Here is an 11,512-nt window from a genome sequence, read left to right on the forward strand (position 1 = left end):
TTCTTCTCTCCTGTCCTCTAGTTGACCTGGTCCTCCTCTTCTCTCCTCTCCTATAGTTGACCTGGTCCTCTTCTTCTCTCCTGTCCTCTAGTTGACCTGGTCCTCCTCTTCTCTCCTCTCCTATAGTTGACCTGGTCCTCTTCTTCTCTCCCGTCCTCTAGTTGACCTGGTCCTCCTCTTCTCTCCTCTCCTATAGTTGACCTGGTCCTCTTCTTCTCTCCCGTCCTCTAGTTGACCATGTGGTCCCCGAGCCTGGAGCCAGCCTCCTGGGGGCCTACGACCAGTGGAAGGACATAGCAGACAGGGGGTCCTGCTGTGATTACTCCCTCCACATGGACATCACCCGCTGGCATGACGGACTCTTTGAAGAGATGGAGAGTCTGGTGAAGAATAAAGGTATTGTTTCAGGATGTTCTGGATCTACCTGTGTAGATAGTACCTGATGTTCTGGATCTACCTGTGTAGATAGTACCTGATGTTCTGGATCTACCTGTGTAGATAGTACCTGATGTTCTGGATCTACCTGTGTAGATAGTACCTGATGTTCTGGATCTACCTGTGTAGATAGTACCTGATGTTCTGGATCTACCTGTGTAGATAGTACCTGATGTTCTGGATCTACCTGTGTAGATAGTACCTGATGTTCTGGATCTACCTGTGTAGATAGTACCTGATGTTCTGGATCTACCTGTGTAGATAGTACCTGATGTTCTGGATCTACCTGTGTAGATAGTACCTGATGTTCTGGATCTACCTGTGTAGATAGTACCTGATGTTCTGGATCTACCTGTGTAGATAGTACCTGATGTTCTGGATCTACCTGTGTAGATAGTACCTGATGTACTGGATCTACCTGTGTAGATAGTACCTGATGTTCTGGATCTACCTGTGTAGATAGTACCTGATGTTCTGGATCTACCTGTGTAGATAGTACCTGATGTTCTGGATCTACCTGTGTAGATAGTACCTGATGTTCTGGATCTACCTGTGTAGATAGTACCTGATGTTCTGGATCTACCTGTGTAGATAGTACCTGATGTTCTGGATGTACCTGTGTAGATAGTACCTGATGTTCTGGATCTACCTGTGTAGATAGTACCTGATGTTCTGGATCTACCTGTGTAGATAGTACCTGATGTTCTGGATCTACCTGTGTAGATAGTACCTGATGTTCTGGATCTACCTGTGTAGATAGTACCTGATGTTCTGGATCTACTTGTGTAGATAGTACCTGATGTACTGGATCTACCTGTGTAGATAGTACCTGATGTACTGGATCTACCTGTGTAGATAGTACCTGATGTTCTGGATCTACCTGTGTAGATAGTACCTGATGTTCTGGATCTACCTGTGTAGATAGTACCTGATGTACTGGATCTACCTGTGTAGATAGTACCTGATGTTCTGGATCTACCTGTGTAGATAGTACCTGATGTTCTGGATCTACCTGTGTAGATAGTACCTGATGTTCTGGATCTACCTGTGTAGATAGTACCTGATGTTCTGGATCTACCTGTGTAGATAGTACCTGATGTTCTGGATCTACCTGTGTAGATAGTATCTGATGTTCTGGATCTACCTGTGTAGATAGTACCTGATGTTCTGGATCTACCTGTGTAGATAGTACCTGATGTTCTGGATGTACCTGTGTAGATAGTACCTGATGTACTGGATCTACCTGTGTAGATAGTACCTGATGTTCTGGATCTACCTGTGTAGATAGTACCTGATGTTCTGGATCTACCTGTGTAGATAGTACCTGATGTACTGGATCTACCTGTGTAGATAGTACCTGATGTTCTGGATCTACCTGTGTAGATAGTACCTGATGTTCTGGATCTACCTGTGTAGATAGTACCTGATGTTCTGGATCTACCTGTGTAGATAGTACCTGATGTTCTGGATCTACCTGTGTAGATAGTATCTGATGTTCTGGATCTACCTGTGTAGATAGTACCTGATGTTCTGGATCTACCTGTGTAGATAGTACCTGATGTTCTGGATCTACCTGTGTAGATAGTACCTGATGTACTGGATCTACCTGTGTAGATAGTACCTTTGTAGATAGTACCTGTGTCTGTCTTCAGATCTCAATCTGTCTGACACCAAACCACCCAATATGACTCTTATATCGTTTCCCTACCATATAACTACTAGATGAGAATACATTAGATGATATTACCACAAATAACACCTGAAAAGGGTCATGTCCCTCTGTTAATGGTGTTGTGGTAATGTATCTGGTACTGTGTTGTGGTAACGTATCTGATACTGTGTTGTGGTAATGTATCTGATACTGTGTTGTTAATGGTGTTGTGGTAATGTATCTGATACTGTGTTGTTCATGGTGTTGTGGTAATGTATCTGATACTGTGTTGTGGTAATGTATCTGATACTCCGCTGTTACGAGAATACAGTGGTTTTACTTTGAATCCCCCGTGAGTCTCATGAAGAGCTGCTTTCCTTCTGCTCTGCCTCCCTCATGTCAATGACACACACACACACACACACACACACACACACACACACACACACACACACACACACACACACACACACACACACACACACACACACACACACACACACACACACACACACACAGGAACGCACACACCTGTGTCCATGCAGCTAGACGATTGCTGCAGGTGACAACACAACACTAGAGACACACACTGTACACGAGATGATGTCCACGCTCACTAATCCACACAGACAGCCAGTCAGCCCACCAACTCTCTCTCACCCAGCTGAACTACACTCACTAATCCACACAGACAGCCAGTCAGCCCACAAACTCTCTCTCACCCAGCTGAACTACACTCACTAATCCACAGACACACTCACTAATCCACACAGACAGCCAGCCAGCCCACCAACTCTCTCTCAACCAGCTGAACAACACTCACTAATCCACACAGACACACTCACTAATCCACACAGACAGCCAGGCAGCCCACCAACTCTCTCTCACCCAGCTGAACTACACTCACTAATCCACACAGACACACTCACTAATTCACACAGACACACTCACTAATCCACACAGACACACTCACTAATCCACACAGACACACTCACTAATCCACACAGACACACTCACTAATCCACACAGACACACTCACTAATCCACACAGACACACTCACTAATCCACACAGACACACTCACTAATCCACACAGACAGCCAGGCAGCCCACCAACTCTCTCTCACCCAGCTGAACTACACTCACTCATGTACTCACACACACACAAAACCACTCACTCACTCACTCACTCACTCACTCACTCACTCACTCACTCACTCACACACACACACAACCACACAACCATAATCACACACAGGAGCTCACAGACATATAGACACATCTGCACATGCTTGTGATTTTCAAATGAGAGAAATTCAATTCCTTGAAATGGAAATGGTTTGAAATGTGTTACGTTTTAATTTTTCCAGGAGTCAATTCCTTCTTGATCTTCATGGCTTACAAGGACAAATTCCAGAGCTCAGATAGTCAGGTAAGTTTTATTTCTTCAACCTATTTATTCAGACGTCTCTAAAATGTAATGTAAACAATGACCTTGGTTGTTTCTCAATATGCATACTACCATGCTCCGTACTCTCACGCTCTCATCTGAGGACGTTCTCTTGAGTAAAACAATCAATTTGATCAGCACTCCCCTTACTGTGTAACCTCACCACCCCTACTGTATTACCTCACCACCCCTACTGTGTTACCTCACCACCCCTACTGTATTACCTCACCACCCCTACTGTATTACCTCACCACCCCTACTGTGTTACCTCACCACCCCTACTGTATTACCTCACCACCCCTACTGTATTACCTTACCACCCCTACTGTATTACCTCACCACCCCTACCGTGTTACCTCACCACCCCTACTGTGTTACCTCACCACCCCTACTGTATTACCTCACCACCCCTACTGTATTACCTCACCACCCCTACTGTATTACCTCACCACCCCTACTGTGTTACCTCACCACGCCTACTGTATTACCTCACCACCCCTACTGTGTTACCTCACCACCCCTACTGTGTTACCTCACCACCCCTACTGTGTTACCTCACCACCCCTACTGTATTACCTCACCACCCCTACTGTATTACCTCACCACCCCTACTGTGTTACCTCACCACCCCTACTGTATTACCTCACCACCCCTACTGTGTTACCTCACCACCCCTACTGTGTTACCTCACCACCCCTACTGTGTTACCTCACCACCCCTACTGTGTTACCTCACCACCCCTACTGTATTACCTCACCACCCCTACTGTATTACCTCACCACCCCTACTGTATTACCTCACCACCCCTACTGTATTACCTCACCACCCCTACTGTATTACCTCACCACCCCTACTGTGTTACCTCACTTCCCCTACTGTATTACCTCACCACCCCTACTGTGTTACCACACCACCCCTACTGTATTACCTCACCACCCCTACTGTGTTACCTCACCACCCCTACTGTATTACCTTACCACCCCTACTGTATTACCTCACCACCCCTACCGTGTTACCTCACCACCCCTACTGTGTTACCTCACCACCCCTACTGTATTACCTCACCACCCCTACTGTATTACCTCACCACCCCTACTGTGTTACCTCACCACGCCTACTGTATTACCTCACCACCCCTACTGTGTTACCTCACCACCCCTACTGTGTTACCTCACCACCCCTACTGTGTTACCTCACCACCCCTACTGTATTACCTCACCACCCCTACTGTATTACCTCACCACCCCTACTGTGTTACCTCACCACCCCTACTGTATTACCTCACCACCCCTACTGTGTTACCTCACCACCCCTACTGTGTTACCTCACCACCCCTACTGTGTTACCTCACCACCCCTACTGTATTACCTCACCACCCCTACTGTATTACCTCACCACCCCTACTGTGTTACCTCACCACCCCTACTGTATTACCTCACCACCACTACTGGTGTTACCTCACCACCACTACTGTGTTACCTCACCACCCCTACTGTGTTACCTCACCACCCCTACTGTGTTACCTCACCACCCCTACTGTATTACCTCACCACCACTACTGTGTTACCTCACCACCCCTACTGTGTTACCTCACCACCCCTACTGTGTTACCTCACCACCCCTACTGTATTACCTCACCACCCCTACTGTATTACCTCACCACCCCTACTGTGTTACCTCACCACCCCTACTGTATTACCTCACCACCACTACTGTGTTACCTCACCACCCCTACTGTATTACCTCACCACCCCTACTGTGTTACCTCACCACCCCTACTGTATTACCTCACCACCACTACTGTGTTATCTCACCACCCCTACTGTGTTACCTCACCACCACTACTGTATTACCTCACCACCCCTACTGTATTACCTCACCACCCCTACTGTGTTACCTCACCACCCCTACTGTATTACCTCACCACCCCTACTGTATTACCTCACCACCCCTACTGTGTTACCTCACCACCCCTACTGTGTTACCTCACCACCCCTACTGTATTACCTCACCACCCCTACTGTGTTACCTCACCACCCCTACTGTGTTACCTCACCACCCCTATTGTGTTACCTCACCACCCCTACTGTGTTACCTCACCACCCCTACTGTATTACCTCACCACCCCTACTGTATTACTTCACCACCCCTACTGTGTTACCTCACCACCCCTACCGTGTTACCTCACCACCCCTACCATATTACCTCACCACCCCTACTGTATTACCTCACCACCCCTACTGTATTACCTCACCACCCCTACTGTATTACCTCACCACCCCTACTGTATTACTTCACCACCCCTACTGTGTTACCTCACCACCCCTACTGTATTACCTCACCACCCCTACTGTATTACTTCACCACCCCTACTGTGTTACCTCACCACCCCTACTGTATTACTTCACCACCCCTACTGTTACCTCACCACCCCTACTGTATTACCTCACCACCCCTACTGTATTACCTCACCACCCCTACTGTATTACCTCACCACCCCTACTGTGTTACCTCACCACCCCTACTGTATTACCTCACCACCCCTACTGTATTACCTCACCACCCCTACTGTATTACCTCACCACCCCTACTGTGTTACCTCACCACCCCTACTGTAGAGCATGAGAGTGTGGAGCTCTGGTCCTCTGCATTTTGATGACCCCCCCTCCTTGTTTTATCTCTTTCCCCTGCCAGATGTATGAGATGTTTGGTATCATTAGAGACCTGGGCGCCATCGCTCAGGTTCACGCTGAGAACGGAGACATCATTGACGAGGTAGGCTACTGTAATGTTGACTTGAAAGACTGGCCTTTGACAGTGACTGGGCATATCTCTCCTGGGCAAAGGACATCTTCAGTTTCCGTCTTACCCCTTATATCTGTATAGGAGCAGAAGCGACTACTGGAGCTGGGGATCACTGGACCTGAGGGACATGTGCTGTGTCACCCAGAAGAGGTAGGGACTTCCTGTCTCTGTGTAAACAATAGCCTCATTTACATGATCACACTGCATTATCTTGTTATGAGCCAGTGTTACTGTTGGTGACAGAGTGGTTTAAAACCGGGAGAATAGACATGCCATTGCTTGCTGAAAATACCTTGTGGATGAATTTTCCACTCTCAATAATAATGGAAATGAGACTGAATATTGTAATCTCAATAAATCAATCAAATGTATTTTATTAAAGCCCTTTTTACATCAGCCGTAGTCACAAAGTGTTAAAACCCCAAAGAGCAAGCAATGTCGATGTAGAAGCACTGTGGCTCGGAACAACTCTCTAGAAAGGAAGGAACCTAGGAAGAAACCCAGAGAGGAACCAGGATCGGAGTGGTTTTTGTATCTTTATTTAATCAGGCAAGTCAGTTAAAAACATTCTTATTTACAATGACGGCCGACCAAAAGGCAAAAGGCCTCCTGCCGGGACGGGGGCTGGGATTCAAAATAAATCAATCAAATCTAAATATAGAACAAAACACACAGCACTACGACACAACACAACACTACATAAGAGAGACCTAAGACAACAACATAGCAAGGCAGCAACACATGACAACACAACATGGTAGCATCACAACATGGTAGCAACACAACATGGTAGCATCACAACATGGTACAAACATTATTGGGCACAGACAACAGCACAAAGGGCAGGAGGGTAGAGACAACAATACATCACGCAAAGCAGCCACAACTGTCAGTAAGAGTGTCCATGATTGAGTCTTTGAATGAAGAGATTGAGATGAAACTGTCCAGTTTGAGTGTTTGTTGCAGCTCGTTCCAGTCGCTAGCTGCAGAGAACTGAAAAGACTAGCAACCCAGGAATGTGTGTGCTTCAGGGACCTTTAACAGAATGTGACTGGCAGAACGGGTGTTGTATGTGGAGGATGAGGGCTGCAGTAGATATCTCAGATAGAGGGAAGTGAGGCCTAAGAGGGTTTTATACATAAGCATCAACCAGTGGGTCTTGCGACGGGTATAAAGAGATGACCAGTTTACAGAGGAGTATAGAGTGCAGTGATGCGTCCTATCAGGGGCATTGGTGGCAAATCTGATGGCCGAATGGTAAAGAACATCTAGCCGCTCGAGAGCACCCTTACCTGTCGATCTATAAATTGTGTCTCCGTAATCTAGCATGGGTAGGATGGTCATCTGAATCAGGGTTAGTTTGGCAGCTGGGGTGAAAGAGGAGCGATTACGATAGAGGAAACCAAGTTTTCATGTAGAACCCTTTCTACAAAGGGTTTTTACATAGAACCCAAAAGAGTTCTACCTAGAACAAAAAAGGGTTCTACCTGGAATCAAAAAGTGTTTTCCTGTGGACACTTTTGGTGTGTAACCTGAACCACACTGCAAACCTTATGCCTAAACCGAACTTAAAATACATTTTAAAATTTACGATATTGCCAATTATGACTTTGTGGCTGTTGTAACTAGTAGAAACCGTGATTTATGGCTGCAGGTAGCCTAGTGGTTAGAGCAGGTAGCCTAGTGGTTAGAGCAGGTAGCCTAGTGGTTAGAGCAGGTAGCCTAGTGGTTAGAGCAGGTAGCCTAGTTGTTAGAGCAGGTAGCCTAGTGGTTAGAGCAGGCAGCCTAGTGATTAGAGCAGGTAGCCTAGTGATTAGAGCCAGGTAGCCTAGTGGTTAGAGCAGGTAGCCTAGTGGTTAGAGCAGGTAGCCTAGTGGTTAGAGCAGGTAGCCTAGTGGTTAGAGCAGGTAGCCTAGTGGTTAGAGCAGGCAGCCTAGTGGTTAGAGCAGGCAGCCTAGTGGTTAGAGCAGGTAGCCTAGTGGTTAGAACAGGTAGCCTAGTGGTTAGAGCAGGCAGCCTAGTGGTTAGAGCAGGTAGCCTAGTGGTTAGAGCAGGTAGCCTGGAGGTTAGAGCAGGTAGCCTAGTGGTTAGAGCAGGTAGCCTAGTGGTTAGAGCAGGTAGCCTAGTGGTTAGAGCAGGTTGCTTAGTGGTTAGAGCAGGTAGCCTAGTGATTAGAGCAGGTAGCCTAGTGGTTAGAGCAGGTAGCCTAGTGGTTAGAGCAGGTTGCTTAGTGGTTAGAGCAGGTTGTCTAGGGGTTAGAGCAGGTAGCCTAGTGATTAGAGCGTTGGGCCGGTAACTGAAAGGTTGCTATATTGAATCCCCGAGCTGACAAGGTAAACATGAACTGCTGACAAGGCAGTTAACCCACTGTTCCTAGGCCATCATTGTAAATAAGAATTTGTTCTTAAAACCTCCTATGGCTGCTGTCCCTGGGGTGAAAGAGGAGCGATTACGATAGAGGAAACCAAGTTTTCATGTAGAACCCTTTCTACAGAGGGTTTTTACATAGAACCCAAAAGAGTTCTACCTAGAACAAAAAAGGGTTCTACCTGGAATCAAAAAGTGTTTTCCTGTGGACACTTTTGGTGTGTAACCTGAACCACACTGCAAACCTTATGCCTAAACCGAACTTAAAATACATTTTAAAATTTACGATATTGCCAATTATGACTTTGTGGCTGTTGTAACTAGTAGAAACCGTGATTTTTGGCTGCAGGTAGCCTAGTGGTTAGAGCAGGTAGCCTAGTGGTTAGAGCAGGTAGCCTAGTGGTTAGAGCAGGTAGCCTAGTGGTTAGAGCAGGTAGCCTAGTTGTTAGAGCAGGTAGCCTAGTGGTTAGAGCAGGCAGCCTAGTGATTAGAGCAGGTAGCCTAGTGATTAGAGCCAGGTAGCCTAGTGGTTAGAGCAGGTAGCCTAGTGGTTAGAGCAGGTAGCCTAGTGGTTAGAGCAGGTAGCCTAGTGGTTAGAGCAGGTAGCCTAGTGGTTAGAGCAGGTAGCCTAGTGGTTAAAGCAGGTAGCCTAGTAGTTCGAGCAGGTAGCCTAGTGGTTAGAGCAGGTAGCCTAGTGGTTAGAGCAGGCAGCCTAGTGGTTAGAGCAGGCAGCCTAGTGGTTAGAGCAGGCAGCCTAGTGGTTAGAGCAGGTAGCCTAGTGGTTAGAGCAGGAAGCCTAGTGGTTAGAGCAGGCAGCCTAGTGGTTAGAGCAGGCAGCCTAGTGGTTAGAGCAGGTAGCCTAGTGGTTAGAACAGGTAGCCTAGTGGTTAGAGCAGGTAGCCTAGTGGTTAGAGCAGGTAGCCTAGTGGTTAGAGCAGGTAGCCTGGAGGTTAGAGCAGGTAGCCTAGTGGTTAGAGCAGGTAGCCTAGTGGTTAGAGCAGGTAGCCTAGTGGTTAGAGCAGGTTGCTTAGTGGTTAGAGCAGGTAGCCTAGTGATTAGAGCAGGTAGCCTAGTGGTTAGAGCAGGTAGCCTAGTGGTTAGAGCAGGTTGCTTAGTGGTTAGAGCAGGTTGTCTAGGGGTTAGAGCAGGTAGCCTAGTGATTAGAGCGTTGGGCCAGTAACTGAAAGGTTGCTATATTGAATCCCCGAGCTGACAAGGTAAACATTAACTGCTGACAAGGCAGTTAACCCACTGTTCCTAGGCCATCATTGTAAATAAGAATTTGTTCTTAAAACCTCCTATGGCTGCTGTCCCTGGGGTGAAAGAGGAGCGATTACGATAGAGGAAACCAGGTTTTCATGTAGAACCCTTTCTACAGAGGGTTTTTACATAGAACCCAAAAGAGTTCTACCTAGAACAAAAAAGGGTTCTACCTAGAACAAAAAAGGGTTCTACCTGGAATCAAAAAGTGTTTTCCTGTGGACACTTTTGGTGTGTAACCTGAACCACACTGCAAACCTTATGCCTAAACCGAACTTAAAATACATTTTAAAATTTACGATATTGCCAATTATGACTTTGTGGCTGTTGTAACTAGTAGAAACCGTGATTTTTGGCTGCAGGTAGCCTAGTGGTTAGAGCAGGTAGCCTAGTGGTTAGAGCAGGTAGCCTAGTGGTTAGAGCAGGTAGCCTATTGGTTAGAGCAGGTAGCCTAGTGGTTAGAGCAGGTAGCCTAGTGGTTAGAGCAGGCAGCCTAGTGGTTAGAGCAGGTAGCCTAGTGGTTAGAGCAGGTAGCCTAATGGTTAGAGCAGGTAGCCTAGTGGTTAGAGCAGGTAGCCTAGTGGTTAGAGCAGGCAGCCTAGTGGTTAGAACAGGTAGCCTAGTGGTTAGAGCAGGTAGCCTAGTGGTTAGAGCAGGTAGCCTAAGTGGTTAGAGCAGGTAGCCTAGTGGTTAGAGCAGGTAGCCTAGTGGTTAGAGCAGGTAGCCTAGTGGTTAGAGCAGGTTGCCTAGTGGTTAGAGCAGGTAGCCTAGTGGTTAGAGCAGGTAGCCTAGTGATTAGAGCGTTGGGCCAGTAACTGAAAGGTTGCTATATTGAATCCCTGAGCTGACAAGGTAAACATTAACTGCTGACAAGGCAGTTAACCCACTGTTCCTAGGCCGTCATTGTAAATAAGAATTTGTTCTTAACTGACTTGCCGAGTTAAATAAAAAATAAATGTTGGTTGAGATGTTACAGTAAGTTGTTTAATTTGTGACCACTAGGTGGAGACAGAGGCAGTATACCGGGCCATCACCATCGCCAAGCAGGCCAACTGTCCTCTCTACATCACCAAGGTGATGAGCAAGTCGGCTGCTGATGTCATCGCCAAGGCCAGGAAGAAGGGTGAGACTGGATTTGGCGATTCAATAACAACTTTATTCTGAAATAATTTCTGTATCATACATTCTTTGTTAACTTTGATGGCTCAACACAAAATGTCTGAAAAAACAGATATTTCTTGTACAAATGACTTGTCCTTTTTCATTGGATGATTTGCAGGCATGGTGGTTTATGGCGAGCCAATCACAGCCAGTCTTGGGACAGACGGATCACACTATTGGAGTAAGAACTGGGCTAAGGCTGCAGCATTCGTCATGTCCCCGCCCCTCAGCCCAGACCCCAGCACCCCTGACTACCTCAACTCCCTGCTTTCCTGGTGAGAACACATAAGCTGCGTTTACACAGGCAGCCCCAGTATGATCTTCCCCATTTATTGACAAAAGATCTGATTTGATTGGTCAAAAAATACAATTTTGTGTTGCAAA

General features: G+C 46.8%; 1 protein-coding gene across 2 annotated transcripts in view; it reads left to right on the forward strand.

Annotated features, from left to right (window-relative positions):
* Positions 1-11,512, forward strand: part of LOC135538403 (dihydropyrimidinase-related protein 2-like) — a 40,305-nt gene that overhangs the window by 16,196 nt on the left and 12,597 nt on the right. For both annotated transcript variants that reach the window (XM_064964305.1, XM_064964306.1), the window contains exons 4-9: positions 232-396; positions 3,456-3,517; positions 6,230-6,310; positions 6,422-6,490; positions 10,970-11,090; positions 11,247-11,403. In XM_064964305.1, coding sequence (XP_064820377.1) covers positions 232-396; positions 3,456-3,517; positions 6,230-6,310; positions 6,422-6,490; positions 10,970-11,090; positions 11,247-11,403 — 655 coding nt within the window. The remainder of the gene's footprint in view (positions 1-231; positions 397-3,455; positions 3,518-6,229; positions 6,311-6,421; positions 6,491-10,969; positions 11,091-11,246; positions 11,404-11,512) is intronic.

The sequence above is a fragment of the Oncorhynchus masou genome, unplaced genomic scaffold (genome assembly GCF_036934945.1).
Source record: "Oncorhynchus masou masou isolate Uvic2021 unplaced genomic scaffold, UVic_Omas_1.1 unplaced_scaffold_952, whole genome shotgun sequence".
In the NCBI taxonomy this organism is placed as follows: Eukaryota; Metazoa; Chordata; class Actinopteri; order Salmoniformes; family Salmonidae; genus Oncorhynchus; species Oncorhynchus masou.